The 27,347-nt window shown below is 41.8% G+C and overlaps 1 protein-coding gene across 2 annotated transcripts in view; it reads right to left on the bottom strand.

The window, feature by feature from the left end:
* Nucleotides 1–27,347, bottom strand: part of GAREM1 (GRB2 associated regulator of MAPK1 subtype 1) — a 224,758-nt gene that overhangs the window by 53,975 nt on the left and 143,436 nt on the right. Inside the window, exon 3 of one of the 2 annotated variants that reach the window (XM_075584688.1) lies at nucleotides 12,898–13,028. The exons of the other annotated variant lie outside the window; for it this stretch is intronic. Within the exon in view, the coding sequence (XP_075440803.1) occupies nucleotides 12,898–13,028 (131 nt within the window). The remainder of the gene's footprint in view (nucleotides 1–12,897; nucleotides 13,029–27,347) is intronic. 2 annotated transcript variants of the gene reach the window in all.

The raw sequence follows: 27,347 nt of genomic DNA, 5'->3' as shown, positions 1-27,347 counted from the left end.
ATCGCTTCTAGTACAGGTGCGCTCCATCGCGTGCGCCTGTACTATATCTGAGGCCTAATGAGCTGCTCTGGCACTAAAGGCGTTAGCAAGTCATTTTCCCAACCAACTCCAACCCATCAAGAATTGAAATACAGCAAGCCAATAAACGGCTGCATTTCATAAATCAGCCAAGTCAAATTTGTGTAAAACCCCATTTCAAGAGGTCCCTATAGACATTAAAATAAAGAGTTAAAGTTATTTTCACAAAGAGTCTTTTCTATAAAAGTTTTACATCGTAAGTTCATTCTGCCTCTCTCGTCCCCCTGTCACATAAGCCCTAAGCAGTCTAGGCTGTGATAAGCCAATCCTGTGGGCTTTTGACCCCCCACATGCTCCCTTCTGAGTGTCGGAGGTGTGGTGGTGAGTCATGGTATAGGAACAGACCTTGAGCCCGCCCCTTCTGGTTCCTCAGGAGGGAAGAGCCAAATTTAGGAGTCTGTGTTCACCCTTTGTAAGGAGTGGACGTGAATTCCCTCATCTCCCCTCCTGGGAGTGTGAGAGGCCAGTCAGGCCACAAGGCTGACTGGTCTGTAAGATCAAAGGCTCCAGACTCAGACAGCATGCATCATCCAGAGGCCTGGATCCTCTGAGACCGTGCAACGCTGTAATACCACCATGCAGTGACTGCTAAGAATAAAGACCCTTTGTTAACTTTTATACCTGCCTGGATCTGAGTCAGTTGCAGGATGTATGAGAGATGTGCTTCAGGGGGATTGCCTCCATTCTACATGGAGCACACCAAAGCTGGAGGCGCTGAACAACAGATGAAGAACCCAGATGACACCAAAAGCCTGTCCTGATCACCTTATTGCAGATCTCCTGACCCTCACAGGTATGCACACCAACAACCCTTGTAGCCAGCAGTACATCTCGCAGAGGGTGGGGGAAACAGTGCTACAAATGGAATATAGAATGTGATGGGTGGCTATTGAGTAAATCATTAATTTGACTTCGTTAAGGAATAAGAAAAATAAGTTAATTATTCATTGGCCATGTCCCATTTATGAGCAAGCAATATAAAGGGCTAGACACCTATTAAAATTCAAATTTTCCTAAGATTTTACACAGACTCTATCGAAAGGAATAGTAAATATTTAATAGTGTTTACACGAACTGCTTGGTACACAGCACTTAGCACATGTATGTAACTATTTTACCTTTCTTGTCAAATTATAATCTGTTGGTCACAAGGTACACGTGTGTGTGTGTGTGTGTGTGTGTGTGTATGTGTGTATGCGTATATATATATATATATATATATATATATATATATATATATATATATATATACAGTGGTTGACAAATCACCAAAAAATCTACTCGCCACACAAAAAAATCTACTCGCCACCTAGTACCAAACGTGTGCTGCTTGGGCCAATATTTACTCGCCCGGGGGTTAAATCCACTCGCCCGGGGCGAGCAAATGTATAGGTTTGTCGAACACTGTATATATATATATATATATATATATATATATATATATATCCCCATTTGCTATATACTTTGCTGTGAAGGGTTTTTGTCACTTTTTTTACCCACCATAACTTAACTAAGTATGGTAAAACCTATCCCTTGCTTCATTTTTGCATAGCCAGTATAACCAACCCCACACTGAGGAGACCCATTAAGGTCGAAACTGTCTGTCTGTGGGTGGGTTTGCTGGCTATGCATCTTAACCCTGGCTGTGCTCAAAGATGTGACCATGCAGCAAGCTTAAGCCTATAGAGGACCATGTTTATGGTTTTTAAGCAAAAGGTGGCACTGTGTGCTCATTTGCATGTCATTTCCCAGAATCCCTTGCTGCAGTGGAAGTGCAGGGTTGCAGACCTGTTTAAGACATGCAAATGAGCATACAGTAATATTTCAATTTGCTATAATATATATATATATATATATATATATATATATATATATATATAGTTTTCGACAATTAATTATAACTACATGCCCGTGGCGAGTGGATTTAGGCTGCTGGCGAGCCGTTGCTGCTTGCGCCAATTTTTTTAATTTCTTTTAAATAAATAAATAATCCCCCTCCCTGATTGGTGTGACGCGGGTATGTTCCTGATGCAGAGGCTTTGGCGGCTCTTCCTGTTTTAAAGGTCTTCCATGGTGTCTTTTAAAGTTGTCACCTATTCTGTAACTACAAGACCTCCTCAGCTGTGTCGGAGGGATTCACCTAGTTTCTGTGGTAGTGCTGTGGTTCAAGCATTTAGGGTCAGCCCCAACCCCCCTGCCCCCGATCCCCGCTTGCTGCCCGGGGCGGGTGGTAGGCTGGGAGGGTCCCGCGGCTGCTGCCCAGGCGCTTCCCCTCCGTCCCACGCTCCTTTGCCACACGCGCAGTGGGAGTGTTCCCCTCTGGTCCCCGCTTCCCCTCCGGTCCCCGTTACGGCTCGCGCGGGCCGCGAGATGGCAGCGCGGGTGATCCCCGTGTCTGTCTACGATCCCCCCCCCCTCCCACAGAGTGTGTGTGTGTATATATGGGATAGTGTGTGTGTATATGGGATAGTGTGTGTGTATATGGGATAGTGTGTGTGTATATGGGATAGTGTGTGTGTGTGTGTGTGTGTGTGTGTGTGTGTGTGTATATGGGATAGTGAGTGTGTGTGTGTGTGTGTGTGTGTGTGTGTGTGTGTGTATATGGGATAGTGAGTGTGTGTGTGTGTGTGTGTGTGTGTGTGTATATGGGATAGTGTGTGTGTGTGTGTGTATATGGGATAGTGTGTGTGTGTGTGTGTGTGTGTGTGTGTGTGTGTGTGTGTGTGTGTGTGTGTGTGTGTGTGTGTGTGTGTATATGGGATAGTGAGTGTGTGTGTGTGTGTGTGTGTGTGTGTGTGTGTGTGTGTGTGTGTGTGTGTGTGTGTGTGTGTGTGTGTGTGTGTGTGTGTGTATATGGGATAGTGAGTGTGTGTGTGTGTGTGTGTGTGTGTGTGTGTGTGTGTGTGTGTGTGTGTGTGTGTGTGTGTGTGTGTGTGTGTGTGTGTATGGGATAGTGAGTGTGTGTGTGTATATGGGACAGTGAGTGTGTGTGTGTGTGTATGGGATAGTGAGTGTGTGTGTGTGTGTGTATATGGGATAGTGTGTGTGTGTGTGTGTGTGTGTGTGTGTGTGTGTGTGTGTGTGTATATGGGATAGTGTGTGTGTGTGTGTATATGGGATAGTGTGTGTGTGTGTGTGCATATGGGAGTGTGTATATGGGAGAGTGTGTGTGTGTGTGTGTGCATATATATGGGATAGTGTGTGTGTGTGTGTGTGTGTGTGTGTGTGTATGAGATAGTGTGTGTGTATATGGGAGAGAGAGAGAGAGAGAGAGAGTGTGTGTGTGTGTGTGTGTGTGTGTGTGTGTGTGTGTGTGTGTGTGTGTGTGTGTGTGTGTGTGTGTGTGTGTGTGTGTGTGTGTGTGTGTGTGTGTGTGTGTGTGTGTGTGTGTGTGTGTGTGTGTGAGAGAGGGAGAGAGGGAGTGTGTGTATATGGGGGTGAGTGTGTGTGTGTGTATATATGGGAGAGTGTGTGTGTGTGTGTGTGTGTGTGTGTGTGTGTGTGTGTGTGTGTGTGTATATATATATGGGAGAGAGTGTGTGTGTGTGTATATATATATATGTGTGTGTGTGTGTGTGTATATATATGGGCGAGAGTGTGTGTGTGTGTGTGTGTATATATGGGAGAGTGTGTGTGTGTGTGTGTGTGTGTGTGTGTGTGTGTATATGGGAGAGTGTGTGTGTGTGTGTGTGTGTGTGTATATATGGGAGAGTGTGTGTGTGTGTGTGTGTGTGTGTGTGTGTGTGTGTGTGTAGAACACCAGAGGTACCCCCCAATCAGTCACCCCCCCACCTAGTCAGTCAAAGTCACCTCCTCCCCACCCAGTAACCCCCCACCCCAGGTCAGTCAGTTACCCCCCACCCCAGGTCAGTCAGTTACCCCCCACCCAAGGTCAGTCAGTTACCCCCCACCCCAGGTCAGTCAGTTACCCCCCACCCCAGGTCAGTCAGTTACCCCCCACCCCAGGTCAGTCAGTTACCCCCCACCCCAGGTCAGCCAGTTAACCCCCCCCCAGGTCAGTCAGTTACCTTCATCATCTCTCCACCCCCTCTCCGTCTCTCCACCCCCTCTCCGTCTTTCCACCCCCTCTCCGTCTCTCCACCCCCTCTCCGTCTCTCCACCCCCTCTCCGTCTCTCCACCCCCTCTCCGTCTCTCCACCCCCTCTCCGTCTCTCCAACCCATCTCCGTCTCTCCAACCCATCTCCGTCTCTCCACCCCCTCTCTGTCTCTCTGCCCTCTCTCACACACACACACACACACACACACACACACACACACACACACACACACACACACGTAACAAGGACTAATTGTAGTATAATGTAATACAATAAATAAACTTATGTCAAAAACGAATGGAAAGATTAGTTTGTGTTACCTCAGATTTCCAAAGTAAGTGTATTTTTAGTGTAAATTGTGTTACATTGTGTGTTTGTCTTTGCCTGAAACAAATTACAATTTATTTTACCTCCTTGTTTTGCTCAATCATATGATCCCGGTATAAATGTGTTGATAAACCTGGTCTCCCGTGACAGTCTCAGTAAAAATATAGGCAACTGGATTGAAAACTGGTGGAAGGATAGACAGTTGTCATAAATGGAACCTTTGCAGGTTGGTTTAAAGTTGCGAGTGGAGTACCACAAGGATCGGCACAGGAACCCCTACTTTTTAACATGTTTATTAATTACCTTGAGGTTTGTATAGAGAGAAAAGTCTCCATCTTTGCTGATACTACATTGTGCAAGGTAATAAAATCAGAGCAGGATGTAATTTCTCTCCAGGACGACTTGGATAGACTGGAAACTTGGTTAGGTAAATGACAGATGAGGTTAAATAAGATACATGTAAGGTTATGCATTTTAGAAACAAGAATAAACAGGCGACTTACAAATTAAGTGGGGAAAAATTAAGTCAATCCTTGATGGAGAAGGATTTAGGAGTGCTTGTAGACAGCAGGCTTGGCAATAGAGCCCAATATCATGCAGTAGCTGCAAAGGCAAACAAGATCTTATCTTGCATTAAAGGTGTAATGGATGGAAGGGGCGTAAACATAATTATGCCCCTGTATAAAGCATTAGTAAGACCACACCTTTAATATGGAGCACAGTGTTGGACACCACTCCATAAATAAGACATTATGGAACTAGAGAAATTGCAGCGAAGAGCCACCAAATTCATAAAGGGGATGGATAATCAGATTTATGAGGAGGGGCTAGCTAAATTAGATTTGTTTACATTAGAAAAGAGGCATCTTAGAGGGGATATGATAACTATATATACCCATATATTCAGTGACAATACAAGGAGCTTTCAAAAGAACTATTCATCCCACGGGCAGTAAAAAAGGACTCGGGCCATCCCTTAAGGTTGGAGGAAAGGAGTTTTCACCAGCAACAAAGGAAAGGGTTCTTTACAGTAAGGGCTGTTACAGTGTGGAATTCATTATCTATGGAGAATGTGATGGCAGATACAATAAATATCTTCAAAAAAAGGTTAGCCATCTTTTTAGAAAGGAAAGGTATACAGGGTTATACAAAATAAGCAAATATAGGAAGGATGTTGATCCAGGTATAAATCTGATTGCCATTATTAGATGTTTCACTGGGATTTTTTGTTTGCCTTCCCCTGATCAATATACTGAAAATACAAATACAGGATAAAGTATCTGTCGTCTAAATTCAGTATAGGTTGAAATGAATGAACATATGTCTTTTTTCAACCTCATCTACTATGTAATAATCGTTCATTACTATGGGCTCTATCATGTTTTCCAACTAGAAATACACTTAAACCTTCAGTATTTACATTACTTACAGTGAGGCAGTCACCAACTGCTCATCCTGAGGAACCCGATACAGGAACCCCTTGGGGGCGGGGTGCTATATATACACTCCCATCTCCCTATGGTTATATCACCAGTCCCAAGACCTACTGGGGAGTGGCTATTTTTCTGCAATTCATTCGGTATCTCATGATGGGGAGGGAAGCAACTCTGTGTGACCACACACACAGTTAACCGTCTTGGATCCTTAACCCCTTACCCACTAGTAGTCCCTTCAGGGGGCTACAACTATTTTTAAAGGTCCCCTCTGAATAAATCATTGGTGTTTAGGTAATTTTTTTCAATTGTAAGTTCCATTCATGCAATAGGACTGTGATTTCTGAACCGCCTGTAAATTATCAGTATTCTTAGCAAAATGTTTAGATTGAAAGTTCCAGTGACTTTGACGTCTGCTGGACGGGGCGCAGAGCTTTCAACTGAATATAACAGCCGGGGGATGACATGTTTATAATATGTATACATCCGTTTGACATAATTGCCTAGTGAATATATTCCATCTACACAATTGAAAAGGGTGATTCATTCCTTTATATAAAAATATTTAAGGGAACAACTATATTCATAGATTGATTTTTATATTCATATATAGTATTTTAAAATATAAGTATATAAAGTGATCATTTAATTTTTGCTTTGTAAAACGTAAGAGTATCCTTACTGAAAGATGGTCTGTGATAAACCTGGCTATTAATGACCCACTTACAGTATTATAAGAGATGCTGAAATACATTTAATTAATAAATAAATTCATGGTATTCTGCTTCTCCTGGAATAAAAACCAGCACACTTGCTCACTAGTGCAAAGTAAAACACTGGGTGAAAGAGCAAGGAACAAGGTGATTTACTTTTTCCTCAGACCATTCCAGAATTATGATTATGAACCCTTCCTTATGCCCCCACTGCCTCCCCCCCTCTGCATCCACTGCCCCCGACCTGATACCATACCCAAGATAAGTCTGAATTTGATTGGGGAGGTGGGGGTATATTTTAAATGTATTCGGGGGTGGTGGGGGCATTTTGTTTTTAATATGTATTCAGAGGTGGTGGGGGCATGTTTTATATGTATTCGGGGGTAGTGGGGGCATGTTTGATATAAATTTGGAGGTGGTGGGGGTATTTTTTTTATATATATTCAGGGGGGGGGGGTATTTTTTATATGTATGGGGGGAGTCGCATCTTTTACCATTGTGCCCAGTAATTTTGGACAAGCCACCTGGCAACCCTACTCGGGACGGGCCTGCTTAACCCTTTCATGACAGGCTGAGCAACCTTATTTATGTTATTGCCTGTATATACTGTACATCCCTTCTCCTTTATCGTACGTTTTATTAGAAATTCGTTAAACTGTTAAAAAACATTTGACAATCTTTTTTTATTTTTAGGGCAAAAGCTGTTAGCACCTACTACCTGCCCCTTCAACTTCCATTGTGCACCTGTGTTCTTTCTTCTCCTTAGTGATCAATTTCTCAGTCTTCTCCATGTACTCCTTCTCCCCCCACCCCCTCCCTATGATCTCCTTTCTCTCCCCAACTCTTTTTGAACTCACCCCCTCTCTAATTGCTCCCACGTTCCCCAAGTGGTTGATGCCCTTCCATCCTTCATTGCCTTCGCATCACTCACCAAGTTTTACCTTTATGTCTTAAAGCACTTGTTCTCATTATGTGTTATATTATCATGTCACGGTGCTACTGCTGTGAAGAGCTATGTGCATGGATGGCGCTATATAAGCAAAGATATACACATCTACACGTCCTAGTTACATAAACGCCCTCATTTTCCTCCTTTAAATATCCCCTCCTCTTTCCTAACTAGTGTCTCCTCTACCCTTATTTGTCCTATTTTCCTCATGCATGTTCAGTAAGTCTCCATCGTCTAGTATCTAGTATGTTCATCGTCTATCCCTTTTTATGCTCTCTCTTTCTCCTCTAATTTCATATCCTCATTCTCTGTCCCTCCTGTGTCTCTCATTCACCTTCTACACTCCCGTTGTCTGTGGTCATGGTTGATTCCCCGAGAGGGGCAACAATTAAGGAGCAGGGCAAATGTGGTGAGGTGAGAGAAGAAATAGCCACATGTCCTACTGCCATGGAAATCTTTTGCAATTTAGAGCTATGGAGAGGGATCCAAATATCAAAGCCAGAAAGAGCACATTTCCAGGAGCTGGTCAACATCATCTACTATAAAAGCTCAAATGTTGTTGGGATTAACAGTCCACAAAATCCCATTAGCCCAAGAGTGATTTAGTTCAACTAAATATAACATAGCAATACTTACAACACTTGCTATAAATCAGGGGTCTCTAACTCAGTCTTCAAGGGCCACCAACAGGCATCGACTGAGCCACTGATTGAGCCACCTGTGCTGAAGCAGGGATATCCATAAAAGCCGGCCTGTCGGTGGCCCTTGAGGACGGAGTTTGAGACCCCTGCTATAAATATTACTGTTGTTAGTACAGAGATGATAGTGTGTTGTTGCTGTGAACTTCCCCTCTTCTCCTTTTCCTTGTTGCCTATGTTTAGGGTTACGAGATTTGTCCCAGCAAAAACCGGGACAAATGTTACGCATGCGCAGTCGGCACTCACCGGTCGCACACGCGCATGAGCGACTAGCAAACGATCATTGCACATGCGCGATCGCCACGAGCAGCCAGCAAGTGCCAATCGTCAAATGCCAATCGCGCATGAGCAGCCAACGGGCTAGAAAACCGGGACAACACCTCGAAAAGTCGGGACAGAGCCCTAAAAACCAGTGCCAGAGACCTGTAACCTACCTATGTTACAATAACTATTAAACTATCGTAATAATTCATGTGATAACCTGGATGACAAATGAACATATGATTTTTAACATGTAAGGAAGATGATACTGCTCTTCTTTCAACTTTTGTCACCAGAAAAGAAATCCCTCGTCTGTTTTTTTTTTAATTCCATTTTTAAAATGCTGGTGCTGAGAATACAAAAAAAATTGAGACAAAGTTCAAGTGTATTTCATATTGATCTGAAAAAACAGAGGACGAGGGGAACATGAGCCAATATTTTTTTTTTTTTTTTTTTAAACAGACGTGTCAAACTGGTCAGACTTGTTCATCTGCCCTGAACTCTTCCATTAAATTGTATGTATACATGTACAAAGGTATTTGCAAGTGGAGTACGATATCTGCTGCAGCTGAAACGCTGCTAAGCAGCACATTTCTAATTAAACGCTACGTTTTAATTTGTGGGGCTCAATCATAAAATGAAAAGTAAAGAAATCACAAATGATCGTTCAATAAAATTTTGTATTTATAATCAGCACCATTAATATGTTCCCTCATGTTACTTCATTCAGTTCTATTAATTTCAATGCACAAAAGGTGTGTACTATTATTCCTAAAGGAACCTCATCTTGACAAGAAAAAATAAATGTACCGTTTTCAGGATAACAATTCATGAGGAGAGCACTAAAAAAAAACTAAAATAATATTTGTCATGGTTCAACCCAGACCAAACAAGTTATGGTGGGTGAAAAAAACCCTGCACCGTACAGTGTACAGCAAATAAAAATATCACTTGTGAGCTTATGAGGACACCTTGATAAAATGCTCAGGCACGAAGAGCGTACGTAGGTGCATTTCATCCTGTCCATTTATTGCTGAGCTTGCAATAAACTGATCTGTCTATTTTGAGTTGAATAAAGAAAACACAGCGCCAACTTCTAAATACACGTACAAACAGTGACTAAATATCCCGCTGCTGGATTGTCTGGGGAGGGGGGTGATTCAAATCCTCCCAAAAAGTAATATATAAAGGAAAAGGAATACCAGCGCGTGGGTTAAATATGTGCCCTAATGTGAAGGGAAAAAAAACTGTGTTTAAACCTATAAAACACACAACTATCCTATATACAGTGCAAAATATATCCAATCTCTGTGAAAAGTGCACTTACATAAACAAATGTCCAAGTGAAAATGTCCCGCATTGTAAGTGCACTTTGGAGAAAGTATCCACAGGTTAACTTGATCCAGATGATAGGTGTTTTGAGTTGCCCTGGATTTTTTCATTTTTATGCCTATTTTGGCTGTCTTCTGCAATTAATCACACCTCTGGATCTTCACGACTTCATATCACATGCCCTGGATGCTACTGGATTGTCACAGACGTTAACAGGTAATGGGCCAGAGTGCCCTGCTTTACCTTGCTTCGTATTGAACTGTATATCGCTATACCAGATTGGGTAGATACCAGTGTGTCTTACCTTGTGGTTGTCAGGTGGACAACACTAGACACATATCCCTCTCTGCCTTATACTATTTATTCCTTATTGGACATTGTTTATAGCATCCGGACATTTATGGTGTGTGTGTGTGTGTGTGTGTGTGTGTGTGTGTGTGTGTGTATTTGTGTGTGTGTGTGTGTGTGTGTGTTTGTGTGTGTGTGTGTGTGTGTGTGTGTGTGTGTATATAAAACTTATGAGGAGAGGCTAGCTAAATTAGATTTATTTATATTAGAAAAGAGGCATCTAAGAGGGGATATGATAACTTTATACAAATATATTCGGGGACAATACAATGAGCTTTCACAAGAACTATTCATCCCACGGGCAGTACAAAGGACTCGGCGCCATCCCTTAAGGTTGGAGGAAAGGAGATTTCACCAGCAACAAAGGAAAGGGTTCTTTACAGTAAGGGCAGTTAAAATGTGGAATTCATTACCCATGAGACTGTGATGGCAGATACAATAGATTTGTTCAAAAAAAAGGTTGGACATCTTTTTCGATGGTAAAGGTATACAGGGATATACCAAATAAGTATACATGGGAAGGATGTTGATCCAGGGATTAATCCGATTGCCAATTCTTGGAGTCAGGAAGGAATTTATTTTTCCCCTTATGAGATATCATTGGATGATATGACACTGGGGTTTTTTGTTTGACTTCCTCTGGATCAATAAGTAAGTATAGATATAGGATAAAATATCTGTTGTCTAAATTTAGCATGGGTTGAACTTGATGGACCTACGTCTTTTTTCAACCTTATCTACTATGTAACTATGTAATATACAGGCATACCCCGCTTTAAGTACACTCACTTTAAGTACACTCGCGAGTAAGTACATATCGCCCAATAGGCAAACGGCAGCTCACGCATGCGCCTGTCAGCACGTCCTGAACAGCAATACCAGCTCCCTACCTGTACCGAAGCTGTGCGCAAGCAGGGAGACTATAGAGCCTGTTACACATGCGTTATTTACATCAGTTATGCATGTACAGGTATATGACAATTGCAGTACAGTACATGCATCGATAAGTGGGAAAAAGGTAGTGCTTCACTTTAAGTACATTTTCGCTTTACATACATGCTCCGGTCCCATTGCGTACGTTAATACGGGGTATGCCTGTATACAAGCTTTGTTTATAGAGCTCAAAAACCACATGTGGCTCTATAAACAAAGCTTGTGTGTGTGTGTATATATATGTATATATATATATATATATATATGCTTTGTTTATAGAGCCACATGTGGTTTTTGAGCACCATCTCCTATACCATACAATATACATCTCAGACAGGCCTGCAACCCTGCTTTTCCCCATGATCTCTGAGCATACAAGGTTTCCACTGCAGGTTCTGGGTAGTAACATGCAAATGAGCAAACAAATGTAATGGTAACGTCTATATTGAAAGGCTAGTGCAAATGCTGTATTAATTGTAAATTATGTTTTAAATAATTATACCAATGTTAAAAAAAAAAAAAAACATAGAAAGTGCAGGCTAAGAAAATAAGAAATGTATGTCAAGCCTTTCAGATTATTCAATGATTTAATTACACTGGTTTGCTTTAAATTAATTAACCCTGACCAACGCATCATTCAGCTCTTTAAAATACAGTAGAACTCTTTCAAAGTAGCATGCAACATATGATTATTATAACAATTGTTAATTGTTAGTAATGCCTAGGCAGCATTACTCATTGAATTCTGAACTTAGATGAAATTGATTTAAAAAAAAAGTGTGTATTTTTGTATTGCAAATTAGCACTTGAGTAGCTCCGGTTGAACTGCCAGATTTATGCTGTTAAGTACCAATTACAGTAATCATAAAAAAAGAAAGGTTTTGAGGAGGGTGAGCGATATTCTCTTTTCCTAGATGTTCCGTAATTCACTGCAAAATCAGCATTGGCGTAGGATGGAGTTCTCCATGGTTGCTCAGAGAATCCACTGGGAACATTTGGAAGGAGTAAAACAGAATGTTTTATACAGTTATATGCAGATATTCTCATTATCTCATTTGTAAAGAGCCATATTCATCATGAAAGTGATTTAACATTTCCCCAAAATGACACTTTTTTTTGTGTCAAGTGCAGAATGTGTTCAGCATGCCATCAGAAAGCATGCCAATTTATCCCAGAAAGCCTATATCTCTATGTATTCCAGAATATTGTATGGCTATTTTCTTAACCAGATAAAAAAGAATCCCTATAATGTAGCTGCACACAAACCCAATGAAATAACTCTGGGGATATAGTACGTTTAAAAATAAGTACATTTAAGGAGGATGGAGAAATCCCACAATACCAATACTGCTTTGTAGTTATCTTCAGAACGATTATGAAAATGTGTTTTCTTCAATGAACAGTGGGAGACTGTCACTGACAAATATGGACTATATTTAGCAAGCAGTGCTTCGCCACACGACACTCCTGGCACTGCTTTATCAATATGGCAGCTCTCTGAGTGAGGTGTCTTGCAGCCCAGAAGATATCTTTTGAGTTGCACTCCTTACTGCCTGACGCGTTTTATTTTCAGGGACTTCGATTGCAGCAATGATATTTGTCTATTATTTGTTCAACAAAAATCAGTGTCATTAAAAAAAAGAAATTTTACGACAATTAAGCAGGTTTCTGGTTAAGCTAAGAAACCGACATACATTTACTACATTAACAACAAGGTTTCAACAGTTTATTACAGTGGTGATAAATATTTGTTCCTTAGGGGCTACCTTAACGTTGAATGTTATTTCCTCCATGACGTAAACCCGCTCAGGAAATGCTTTAGCCACCTCCTCCACACTGTTATAATACTGAACTGGCTCCTTAATATCTCGGTCTTGTTCCAGCAGCTTAAATTGCCCTGAAAACAGATGATAAACAGAAGTGGTGTAAGATATTTATGTTTGACATCGGTCACTGTGGAAACTGTCCTTGTGTCTGTTCATTCTTTCCGTTATACTGTACTCCGTAAATTTCCTTTTCCAGTAAGTGACCGTTAAATGGAAAAAAAAAACTGGCAAAAATGAAGACGATTAGGTGCAGGAAAATTAAATGTTCTTTTCCACAGTTTAGCTAAAAGATATATTTATTAACCCAGTAGTAAAAATATAACTAAGGCACTGCTTGTATGTAAACATTTTAGATACCTATATGTTACAAAAATTGATATTCGTGTACCTGTGCAATAATACAGGTATTTAACTCATTCAGTGCCTAAACGTTGTGCGACACTTGTGCCCTCTGGGACTGCAAGGTCTAAAATAAAAGTACCGAACTCAATTTTTCCAATACCATTTTATATGTACAAGATTGTAATTCAAAATGGAAAAGTAACATGTTTGGTCCATAATCAACATTTAGGAATTATAGATTCAATTGATCCTGACTGCATTTATTCCACACGGGTAGCAGCCCTAATTGCAAACTGCTCTTTACCCATCTAAATCTTGTGAGAAGGCTGAACACTCGAGCCAAGATTGCATCATATGCCAGATTTTATGTTCCATACATCTGCACTTAAATTGTGTATTTTCTCTTTCTCCTTATCCCATACATGCTCCTCCTGGATTGTTTGAAAGATTCAAAACCTACAAGCATTATACAGTACTATAGGATTTTCACAATTCAGCAACATAAAAATGTATTCAAGGTTGGGCTGTCTGTATCTCCATATGACGATAACTTAACGTGGTGTATTCTGCATTGTATAGTACCATCTGGTGACACCTTACATACTCTAGTGTTTTTCAACAGGGGTTCCTATGAACCATTGGGTCCCCCGGGCACTCCTAAAAGGCATTCCTGCAATTTTCAGGTAATTTGAAAACTGTACCAAATACAGAAGAATTTACAATGCATCTGATCTCAGATGCGAGAAGGAAGTGTCATAGGGAAATGAATCCCAAAAATGGGTGCAAACAAAAACTTTGGACAAGCGCCATTGGCAAACAGGAAAAGGCTGTAATGAACCCTTGGGGGGATTGGGGATGTGAATCTGTGAGATAAATACTATGTCTTTATACAAGTGGGATAAGAACATGCAACGAGTAAAACCAGGGTACAGAGGAGAAGGAGAATACTGAAGGAGACACAAACCACGGCCGGGTCCTTTACTGTACGTTCCTCAGTGCGGAGGCACCCCTGTCAGACCACGGACCTCCATAAAATACTATACATGCATAAGGGCTGCTACACAGCAGGAACTGCAGCTCAAATGACACTGTGCACCCCTTGTTAACTGAGCCTAGTAAGTAGCACGATATCACCCACATAGTTTGGTGCCTTACCCACACCACTAACCTGCAGGGCACTGCACACAGCCTGATCAAGGACAGTCAGATGGTTCTCTTAATTATGTCATGAGACCAATACTTTGTGGTGCTACCGTGCCCCATATAACAGCATTTAATTGATGCTGTGCCCTTAGCAGAGTTCAGTGGCCCATTTGCACTGATCCCCCTTCTGCACTGTGGGCTGTTTACCAAGTCAAGGAAGTTTTGACCAATGCCACACTACATGGTTATGTTCTGTTCTACGACAAGTCACACGTTGACTTTCTACTAGTGAAAACCATTAGAAACTGAGTGCACACATGTTTTTTTACATTTGCTCACTTATCCACCACATCCCCACTGGGAACAGCGAGAGGTCCATTTCTAGAGCAACAGAGTACCACATACAGCCTTATTCCAGATACAGTCTAACTCAGCCTATTCTTGACATGCACATTTGTCAAGTTTAAGGTGCACGTAATTTGGGGCCTTCCTGTCCATCTCCCCACCATAGGAGACATCCTTTTGACAGGGCTTTTCTTTCGCTCACCTAAATTGCAGCATAATGTAAAACTGAATAGATAGCAACAGTCTTAATATTCTTATAGTTTCCGAAATTCGATATTCTTGGTACGACCCCATTTTCCGTCACCCTTAAATATAATCATGCCAAAAAGAACTGTTGATTTATTGCCAGCAGGGATAGACATGGCATAAAATAAAATTTACAGATTTGGCAAGTGCCTAAATTATATTTTAAATAAGAGGCTGAGTTTAGGTTGATATAAAGTTTATAGGACATTCATGTTGAATTATATAACATTGCATGTTCATTCTGTGGTCGGTTTAAAAAAGAAAATCCCCCTTCCCGAGACTCCCCAAACTACAATTGAAAATATTTGTTGTGAAGATTTGTAGTGTCTAAACCATACCATATTTAAATTCCATATAGTTCTCAATTTTATCAAGAAATTCTGTTTGACACAATTACACTTATTTCAATGTGTAATGTTGTCTCTCACACTAACATACAGTAGAACAGCATGGGTACACAGTTCTGTATGTGGTAGCGTCATTCAGTTCCCACTTGCTCCGTAGACCTTTAATTGCGTATCATTTGTACCTGGTGTATCGTCAGTTAGAGATGGGTATTCAAACTTAGCCATGGTCTCCAATTTCCCAAGTACTATAACAGCATGGTCTTTAAAAGCATCTTTAGATGCAGGCTCCTCTTGATTTGCACCATGCTTTGAATGCCAGTAACATAACACTGCACTTATATACCCTTCCGAGCAAAAAGGACTAGAGGAGCAGTGCGCTGCAGTAACCTGAAAGCTATACAGCACTAGCTCTTTTATCTTTTTCTTTCCCAAAAATAGCTAAACAGTAACAAATATATTTTCTGAAATCCTGTAGCGATATGTTTGCTGGTTTCTAAAACGTGAAGGTCAGTGTTAACATGGTTCCCCTCTTGGTTAAAATTCTGCACGCAAATTTGTTTTTTTTTGTTTGTTATATACTGTATGCAGTGCTGTCTTAACGCAAGGGCACGCTGGGCAGTTGCCCGGGGCCCCACGAGCATAGAGGCCCCATGCTAATCTATGCACAGATATACCATGGGAAAAGTAGGGGAGGGGTGGGAAAGGAAAGTAAACCTCTGCTCAGCTAACAGGTAAGTTTTTAATGGTGTAGATAAGGTGCTTGTCTGAGAATTGTATTTGCAATAAACCGAAAGAGAAAGAACTCAGTTGAAGTAGCACTCAATTATCAATGATGATTAGTGTATTGATTCAAAATAATCTTTATTATTCAATTTAAATGTTAAAATAAATGGTGTACAAAGAAAAAATAAAAAATAATCTTGACATGAATATGTCAGATACAGTATCTGGGACTGTGCCAGTAGTAGCGGATCGCTACATAAGGATAGACCCCTATGGTCGGTCTAAGAGTAGCAGTGTCTAGTTGCTTAAGTTGGTAAAAGTAAGTAATTACACTCCCCCTTGGCCAAGATGAGGAGTATAGTGATGTGGAACTACAGATGATACATCTCGTCAGCTGCTTGAATGATATAGTTTAACACAGCAATTTGTGCTGTAGTGATATAGTATGTTGTAGTTTAACGCCACGTTGCTATGCAGATGGAGGAGCAATAGAGTGCAGCCTTGCTGCTTGTCCTCAGTATATAGATGTATAGCTAAAGTTTAGCCATATATACAGCCCCTTGCTCTGAGCCCCCTGTGGCCGCAGTTACCATCAGGGGCAGTTAGATAGCAGTGAAATGTTATCAGGGCAGTAGGAATTGCGGATGTAGGATACTACCTGTGTATCAGCTGTTTGGCTCTGTTTGGACAAAGTTGCACACAGGTGTGTTCCGCTCCTAGTCACTACAATAGGTGTTGCATTGGAGTGTTAGGTTAGCTGTATTGTCTATAATGATGGCGTTCCAAACCATTCACCTCAACATCACAGCCATAGTAATAATAAAGTCCACCACTACTGAAGTAAGGTAAAGATGACACTGCTACAATTTAAAAAGCCTAGTCGGCGATCGTTTCGCGTCTGCTGCTTTATCAAGCCCAGGAGGGGGCTGTATATATGGCTAAACTTTAGCTATACATCTATATACTGAGGACAAGCAGCAAGGCTGCACTCTATTGCTCCTCCATCTGCATAGCAACGTGGCGTTAAACAACAACATACCATATCACTACAGCACAAATTGCTGTGTTAAACTATATCATTCAAGCAGCTGACGAGATGTATCATCTGTAGTTCCACATCACTATACTCCTCATTTGGGCAAGGGGGAGTGTAATTACTTACTTTTACCAACTTAAGCAACTAGACACTGCTACTCTTAGACCGACCATAGGGGTCTATCCTTATGTAGCGATCCGCTACTACTGGCACAGTCCCAGATATCTGACATATTCATGTCAAGATTATTTTTTCTTTTTTCTTTGTACACCATTTATTTTAACATTTAAATTGAATAATAAAGATTATTTTGAATCAATACACTAATCATCATTGATAATCTATGCACAGACCAGAATTTAACACTAATTTTCTGATCACCCGCCTCAACATTCAAATCTCCCGCCAACTCGGTAGAAAGAGAAAAATGACGACTTGTAGCGGAGAGTTGGAAGGGCCCAGTGTATTGCTTTGCCAGGGGGCCTATAATGCTGTTAAGACGGCACTGACTGTATGTATGTATGTATTGTATGTACTGTATGTATGTAGTTAGGAATGTATGTATATGGTTAGGAATGTATGTGTATGTATAAAAAACAAACAGAAGCGCAAGCTCCATAGCACGTAACTGTTTAAAAATAAAGGCACATTTATTTAAAAAATCAGCCACAGAGAGGCAATGACTGCCTTACTATCTTGGCGCCAACTCGTGTTATGAGCTGGTGGTGGCTACATGCTGTGTAGTTAGCACCCTGCCTCCTGGGACTCCCTTTACCCTCGCAGATGACCACATTTAGAGATTTCTCTCCCACGTATGGTTCTATTTAAAATCCTGTAAGTGTACTTCTTATGGGTGGCTGATTTTTTAAATAAATGTACCTTTATTTTTAAACAGTTACGTGCTATGGAGCTTGTGCTTCTGTTTGTTTTTTGTCCATAGATTTATAGTGGTTGGCTATACCACTCTTTCTAAAACTGCAAAGACGCTCCCTGGATCTTCAATTGGGATTGTGTATCTCTCTGGATTCTTCCTTTTTTTCTGAGTGGAACATTTATTCTGGACATTTGTTTACATCACTATCACGTTATGGTTTGTAGATCTAATTAGGTTAAGTGGTGGTAATTAATTTTTTAATTTCTTATTTAGTATTTTATTATAATATAATTTGCATATATATTGTTATTATAGTCACTTTACATCCACCTGAGCGCTACATAACTTTTGTGTTGTTTTTGGTATATGTATGTATGTATATGGTTAGGTACAGTATGTATGTAGGTAGGTATGTATGGATAGATGGATGTATGGATGAATGTGAGCGGCTAGTGTTTTAAACTCTTTGCTGACAGAGGCCCAAGTAAATTACTGCTTCAAATGTAAAAGATTTTTTTTTTCTACATCCGGAAAATGTTTCAGTAATTACTGTAACACAGTGTGCAGAATTGATGCTATTTGGAAGTAAAAGGAGTTCCTCTGGGGGCCGGGGGTGGAGGGGCACAATATTTTGTGGGCGCAAAGTAGGCCAGTGCCACTGCCAATATTTTCCTACGCTAGTTGCATTTGACATCCTACTAATTAAAAGACACAATACGAGCTATGCAAGCAAGGGAATGAACGATGCCAGATTCTCCGTTACGCTACTTGATTCTACATTTATTATCCAGAACAGGAAGTTTCTTGTGGGACTAATCCTTGACCAGGTTTTTTTTTTTTAATCTGGGCCAAGCTAAAACAAAATAAAAAAAATTGGCAAGGGGTCCATGGCAATTTATTGTCTTGTCCTCAACCAAACAATAAATCTTAAATAATTCTGGCCCACAAAATACCTTTCTGTTTAAACATTAATATCCCACATGTAAAATCGATTAGAGACACAAAGTTAAAAAATAAATGCTTGTAATATAATGATCTGACAAGAAATGTTCTTGTGTTCCACCACATAGAAATGTCGGGGGCTGACAGTACATCTGTTCTAATGTGTTACCGTCAAACTGTTTGAGTGGGAGGAAGTCATATTGTCATTTAGCAGCTGGACAGTATTTTAGCTAAACTTTACCACAGTTCGCAAGTGGCAATACACAGGAAACACATTCTCCTAGGAACACATACTTATGACGTACTGAAGCATCTTGCTCAAAACATTCCATAGCTTAACGATTCGCAAAACGTTTAATTCATGACATGTCCATTTAAACTCTGTAAAGCTTTCAGGGATGACTGGATCATGGGCAGAGTATAGAGGGATTGCTAACAAGCAGGGGCATGGATCCGAATACAAGAGAGAGCCAGAACAGTACAGGCATACCCCACTTTAAGGACACTCACTTTAAGTACATATCGCCCAATAGGCAAATGGCAGCTCATGCATGCGCCTGTCAGCACGTCCTGAACAGCAATACCAGCTCCCTACCTGTACCGAAGCTGTGCGCAAGCGGGGAGACTATAGAGCCTGTTACAAATGCTTTATTTACATCAGTTATGCACGTACACTGGCGGCACACTTTATTCTTAGCTGGCTGGAGCCGCAAGCCGGGATGTGTCCCGGCTTGCTCGTTTATTTCCCTCGGGAGCGTGCGCGCGTGCCCAGGGCTCCCCGAGGGAGCCCTGGTGTCCCGCGATATGGGGTATTGCGGTGGGGGGCTCTGGGGGACCCGGCGGACCCGGAGAGGGAGAAGCCCTGATCGGAGGACCGATCCTCCGAGGCTCCGGCGCGCGCCCGGGACACCTCGGCGCGCGCCCGGTTACTGTCGCGGCCGAGACCGCGCAAAGGTAAGAATAAACTCGGCCGCGACAGTATATGACGATTGCAGTGCAGTACATGCATCAATAAGTGGAAAAATGTAGTGCTTCACTTTAAGTACATTTTCGCTTTACATACATGCTCCGGTCCCATTGAGTACGTTAATGCGACGTATGCCTGTACACAGAGCAGGTAAGCAAAGTCAGGGGTGCTTTACTAGATACTGTAGAATCACTCGTTCTATTTCAATACATAAAAACATGAGCCGTCACGTTAAAATTTGAGTTCTTATGATCAAAAGATCTTTAATGTTACCCACTAGACATAACACAAAAATCATAGGCGCTTTGAAATTGGTGATGGACAAGTATTAAGAGCCCAGCAGACAACTTTTGTCCCAGTTAACCCTTCTACAGCTGAGACTTTGGTTCATGCAAACAATCAGGGAGACGTATTGGCAAGTACTAGCCAGTCTAGGTCAGTAGCGTATAATTTACAAGCTTCATCCTCGGTAATATCCGAAGTCTCATTCAAAAAACCCTTGGGCAGCGAGTCCACCCTGCTTGGTATGCATCTTTCTTTGGCTTGGTGATTACATAAATCTTTTGTCATTACTTCCCCCTGCAAAAGAATGCTCATCAAAATCTGTAACAAAAAGGAGGAGAAGAGGCAGAGCATTACAACAAGTATCCCGCAAATAAATGATCAGGAGAGTGTGTGTCCCATAAAAAAATAGTTATTTAATGGTCATGTAGAAAAAAGAGGGCCAGAAAGCCCCACCAATGTTTCACGCTGCACAGAGCGCTTTGTCAAGGTATGATTCAACAACATCTGAAATGAAAGGTAAAGAGATGGGTCAAGAGGATAGGAGGACATCAATACCCCGAAACATATATGACAGACACGTACAGTGTTCGTATCTTGCCCCTTAAACATATCCTGCTCTATTTTGTATTATTATTTTTGTTGTAGGGTTAAAAAAACATGATTGCATTATGCATTAATGCACTAATCTCTAGCGTCTGAGGTTACTATGGTAACCTTTAGACTGCACTGGGCTCCAGGGAGAGATCTATTTTGACCTCCCGGACACATAAAACAGGAACGGACATTATGGCGTTACTCCCATCCAGACTCTAAAGTAGGGATTGTGGTCGCTAGCACTTTTTCTCTCATATAATGTGACATTATTTCTTGGCATCAACCTTAACGGAGCTGTAATAACGCCAGAAGATATTCAGCATTTTAATAAATCTGGTGCACCAGAGGTTAATTTAAGTTACAAGTTACAGCTTAGAAATACATGTACTGTTTTTTATGGCAGGTCCAGCCACCAATCATGCCTAGTTTTATATGTTTGTCCAGAAGTGAGGTTATCTTGGGTTAAAGCCTATTTGGGAAATCTGGTGGCACAATTCTTCTCTGCCTGTAGAAATAAACTAAAACCCTCTTTTATGCATCTTAAAGAGATTCCTGAAGGGGGTCTGGAAAAACCAGAGGGCGTGGTCAGGAAGGTATTCCGGAATTGTGTAGATTTACTAAATATAAAGATATCAGGGATCTAACAACGATTCACAAGAACTACAGATAGATCTTTGTAACATTTTGCGTTCATACAAATTGAGTGATGTTGAACGATCCACGGGTGTGAGAATGGTCAAAAATAGCATCTTTAGAAGTGTCAGACTCGCCCAAACATATTGATATGAATCACGTTTCTAGGATTAAAATACGGGACAGGCATATTTTTTTTTACATTCAAAAGAAAGTTATTTTTTCCCTAAGCCATAAAAGTGTCGTCAACAGATTGATGAAGACACACCCAGGTGGAGTTATGCTGTTCTCAATGTATAAGTGTTTCAGGATGAAGACCCTGCAATTGAGATATGAAATCAGAAATTCCGAGGGTGTGTTCTCTATGGATTTCCATATTTTCACGTTCAAGCCACTTTGAAGGAAATCTAATGATGTTATGCGGTAACGTAATTTGATAATCTATTTTACTTCTTTTTATTTAAGACACGGTCTGCATTTATTGTACTGTATGTTCTCGTAATGATCTTTTTCTGTAACCTAAGCACTGTACTATTTTTGTATATTAAATCTAAAATGGAATAAGTATTGTCGTTGGCTCTAAATGAACTCTGCACACTTTGTTTACTACTGCTCTAAGGGACATGCACCTACCTTTTACTGCATACATGTGAGTGCCAACTACTCTCCACTGATATATATATATATATATATCAGTGTTCGACAAACCTATACATTTACACGCCCCGGGCGAGTGGATTTAACCCCCGGGCGAGTAAATATTGGCCCAAGCAGCACACGTTTGGTACTAGGTGGCGAGTAGATTTTTTTGTGTGGCGAGTAGATTTTTTGGTGATTTGTCAACCACTGTGTGTGTGTGTGTGTGTGTGTGTGTGTGTGTGTGTGTGTGTGTGTGTGTGTGATATATATATATATATGTATATGCATCTGCAACCCCGCCTTTCCCCATTATCACCCAGCACACAGCACTTCCACTGCAGCAAGGGATTCTGGTAAATGACATGCAAATGAGCACACAGTGCCACTTTTTGCTTCAAAAGCCATTTTTAACATGGTTCCCTATAGGCTTAAGCTTGCTGCATGGTCACAGCGTTGAGCACAGCCAGGGTTAAGGTGCATACCCAGAAAACCACCCACAGACAGCTGTTTCGACCTTAATGGGTCTCATCAGTGTGGGGTTGATTAACTGGGTATGCAAAGAAGCTAAAGGATGGGCCAACCATAATACTGAGTTAAGTTATGGTGAGTAAAAAAGTGACAAAAACACACATATATATATATATATATATATATATATATATATATATATATATATATATATATATATATATATATATATATATATATAAATAAATATGTATATGCATATGCATATACATATACACACACACACACATACATATAAACATACACACACACACACACACACACACACACACACACACACAATAAAACATGCTATATTACACAAGATACCTCCAAATGCAAGTAAAACATCCCATGAAATTCCATGTGTTTTTGTTCCTGTAGGATAGGACAAACACTATGTTCACACTGCAGGGGACCACGACGTGTCTGAAGAGGAGATTGTTTAGCATTAGTTTGAGGAGCACCTGTACAATCAATGTGAGCGTGACCAATTGCCATCTAAAGTTCATACTTCTTGGTGCCCCCGTCATTGCTAAACCAATTGCCTCCAAAATGAACTCCATTTTGTCTTTCGGTCAAATACCTAAGGCCTGGGAAAGTACTAGAATAATTCCAGTCTTCAAAAATGGTGACAAAGACATTGTCTCAAACTACTTCTATTCTACCTCTATTAGCTAAAGTCATGGAAAAATGCATTAATTTCCAATTAAACAACTTCTGTAAGAAGTCAACATTTCTAAGGGAAATCCAATCTGGCTTCCAACCAAATCACTCCACAGAACGACCCGCTTAAAAATGTGCAACGAAATCCAATGTGGTATGGAACATGGACAGTTGACTAGTGCAATATTCCTAGATTTTGGAAGACCTTTGATACTGAGATATATATAGATATATATAGATATATATATTTATTATGTACGCGTGTGCTGAAAAAAGGAAGAAGCACTCAGATTACCAAGTAGTGATTGTTTAAAATGTTGGTAATGTAAAATTAATAAGGCTACAAAAAATTAACTAAACTAGACAGGACCATTTATTAAGCCTGTCCTGACTGGTGGTAGAGTGCCGAGTACCTAAACATGCCTTATGCGTTTCCAAGTTGATCATATCCTTATGTCAGGGATATGACACTTTAAAACAGTAGTGATTTAAATACCTAATCAGATACATCAATATCAGTTTGAACACATTATTATGTATTATAATGTTGGTGTAATTATTTATTTGTTAAAATGTGGATAGGACTGTTCCAGCATTCCCATAACCCACTGTATGCAACACCCAACTGATTCATCTTGGAAGAAATTGAGTTACTAGCAGAAAATGAGAGAGGAAATCTTGCACTGTGTTCAATTTGCATTTGCCAAATCCACCAAGAATAGGCGCAAAAAGTACAACAACAAAAAAGCTGGGTTCAGCCAGATTTCTATTCATTTGGTATTTGTGCTGGGGCAGAACATACTGTAAGCTTCAGCTTACAGCTTCTAGCTTTACTAGAGTGGTTCATCATTTACTTAAAGATTTCAAGAAGAGCCAAAGTACTCAGTGGTAAACCTTTTATAATTTTAGAAGCTGGATCATGGAATTGAAGCCAGCGTTGAAACTTTCTGGCAAAATGTCTACCGTGGGATGTTTCTTTTAAAGCAGAGCTCAACCCTCTGTAGACCTAGCCAGTCTTTACAGTATTTGGGGGGAAACAAACCAATCACACAATTTCAAGCTCCGATATTGTATATCGGGTGCCAATCCTCAGTCTAGAAAGGAAAACATAATTGAAGTCTTCAATAGAAGATATTTAAAATATTCTGAGTGGAGGGGGAGTGCAGAATGTTACTATAAAGCACCAGAAACGCTTAAGGTACAGTGTACAACATTTCCCAGTACAACACTTCTCGCACAGACTTCTATTTTTAAGTTTTCCCCTCTGTGTAAGATTCCTCGAACATAGACAAACCATCATAAAAAGGGATCCTCACAGTGTCCCCAAACATTTTTTTTTTCAGATAACTTTAAAGATCCTTCCAGTCTAAGTATTATGGGACTTGAGCATATCCCCCGAATCCAAAAAAGGAAGAGGTTCAAATTGCTCTGCATTATAGAGTCATTCTGGATCTATAATATGGGGACCCTCATGCCAGCAGGTCTTCATGAGTGCATAGATACAAGTATACTGGTATGATATCCGGTTTATGTATATCTATACACTCATCTATTCAATAAGCTCCATCTGATTATGTAATATATGTGGTATTCACCCATTTATTAAATATTCATTAACATTTGATTTTATCACATTCATATATTTTTGTTATTTATTAATTTTTTTTAATTAATATTCAATAATATTAGTCACACTTATGTAGCCCTTTTTGTGAACCGGCCGACCCACCCAATATCACATTGGCCCCTCGTGGTCTAACCGGTCCCTTCTCCTGCAACACACCTGCTCTAAAGGACTACTGGTACTGCATAACATGTGTGGCTCCAGGAGATCTGAGCCTCCGCTAGCTGGGAGCCTGGGGAAAACCCTTACCCTTACTTGGTGCAGCGCCTCCACTTACCCAGGATCCCCCGTGAGGAAAGATAGCCCTGAGTAAGAAATACAATAACACACAGATACGATAACCAATAACTAACTCTTTACTTAACACACATATAACACATTACATAACATAACCATAACCAGATGCTCTACCCGCATCACATCAACCCAATGTCTGGTGTACCCCACCCAGTGTCCTGTGATCACCCCACACCCAATGTCTCGTAACTCCTACGGAGGTCGTGGGTGACTGCGCAGTCACTATTTAAGCTAGGGCCCAGTTGGTGCACTTTATAAGAATGAAGATACCTTCCGAGCACTCCGATGCTCGGGACCGCAACTTTCTTCTCAAAGGGTCAGACGTCCGTCTGATCCTTTCCAGGTACTCTGCCGGTGGACCCCAACGAGGGTCCCACCGCTCAACGGGAACTGCAACCGGACCACGGCAACACCAACCGCGTGGGAACAGCAACCGCCGCTATCCCTATCACTAACCACTGCTAGAGCGACAGCAACCCTAACCTAGGGCCTGTCCCTGAGGAACCGCAACCTGGGATGGCTTGAGGGAACTCCTAGGGCCTGTGGACATAACCTGCCCCCCCCTTCCCCTAGCTACCCAGTCCTAACTGTAACTGCTACTAACTATTCCCAACTCACCTGCAGCTGACACACCGCACACACTGTCAGCCTGCAGGGATCCACACTTCACACACACTGCACGCACTGTGCCCAGCACATACAGCGACACTACTCACAGGCAGCTGCAATCACACACAGCCCCTGGATCCCGCAGCAAACACACTGCTAGCACACCGTGCCTCTTTGACAGTGCCCACAGCACTCTCCGCTGCGACACTGCCAAACCAGCACCTTCCACACTCAAGGGTCACCTCCCTAGCTAAGGCGTCCCTCTTCAGTTACCCCCTACCCTTTACCCGGGAATTGGGGCCTGCCTGGGAATCTAGGGAGGACCCTTACCTGATGCAGGAGCCACGCGCTCCCTGCACCCTTCCTACTCCTTCCTCTGCTTCTTCCTGACTGACTGTTGCAAAGCCCGGGAAATGTATCTCTTTTCCCGGGCTGAGCTTCCTTCAGCCCTATTGGCCACTAGGGAGCACCTGACCTCTGCCTCCCTAAGCCTCCTGGGAATTGTAGTTCCCAGGGGCTGCCTAAAGCATTGGGGCCGCGTGCGCGCTTCCCTCGCGCATGCGCGAACCCCTAATGGCCGCCTCACTCTCTCTACTGCCTTCCCTACTCTCGCGCGACCTCTCCCTATCCCTGGAGTCCCATCGCGCGCTTCCGCCCAACTGCGCATGCGCGAACTAACGCGCAATGGCGGCGCCCTCTGCCTAAGCCGCCCAGCCGGTGGCAACGCGATCGCGGCCCTAGCGACGGCCCGATCGCGTCCCCGGCAACCAGCCTGCACCGCTCCCTGCACTGGCCCCCACCCTCGCGAAGTGCCGGCGGGTCCGTCAAAGCCTCCGGCGGCACCCGCTACCGCACAGCACTCGCGGAGGGGGGCCAGAAAGTTTAAATTTACCTCGGGGCTACACTTACTTTGTATATTATTCATAAAACAAAAATGTTACCCCCACCCCCAAGATGACACTCTGCCAATGGTATCTACATTTCTAGAAATACACCTGATATTGTCAGTTTGCATATATTTATCAATTGTTATGTATTTAAATAATCACATATTGATTGTAATTTATGTACTATACCAGGGGTGCGTAAAGTTTGGACCCTGCGCCCCCGCTGCCTGCTCACCTCCTGGATCGCGCCCCCCTCATGCTCGGCTGCGTCGTTAAATGATGTCACAGGGTTATGTGACGTCACGTTGCCATGGAAACGTGACAGCACGTGACCTCTCTGCGTCATTTGACACCAGTTACCATGGCGACGCGTCACTGCATTTCAGGTAGGAGAAGCTGCAGAGGCCTCGCACGATCCCCTCGGCACTTAATTGAAGTGCCTTGGGGGAGAGCGCGGAGACTCTGCAGCCGCCACGCCCCCCCCTGGAAATTATCCCCCCCCCCCTTTGCACACCACTGTACTATACAATGCTGCCCCTTGATTCAATGAATTGGCATAAAAGGCTGCTGTGCTCAATTCTGCCTAGCAACGATGGGTGTTTAAACGATGCTTGTCTACGACCAATTGTACCCCCGATGAAGTCAAATATGTGATGAAACGCGTAGGGTTACGTTCTCAGAGGC

This window comes from Ascaphus truei, chromosome 2, assembly GCF_040206685.1.
Source record: "Ascaphus truei isolate aAscTru1 chromosome 2, aAscTru1.hap1, whole genome shotgun sequence".
NCBI lineage: Eukaryota > Metazoa > Chordata > Amphibia > Anura > Ascaphidae > Ascaphus > Ascaphus truei.
Note: the sequence above shows the minus strand (reverse complement) of the source record. Positions and strands in the feature narration are given on the sequence as shown.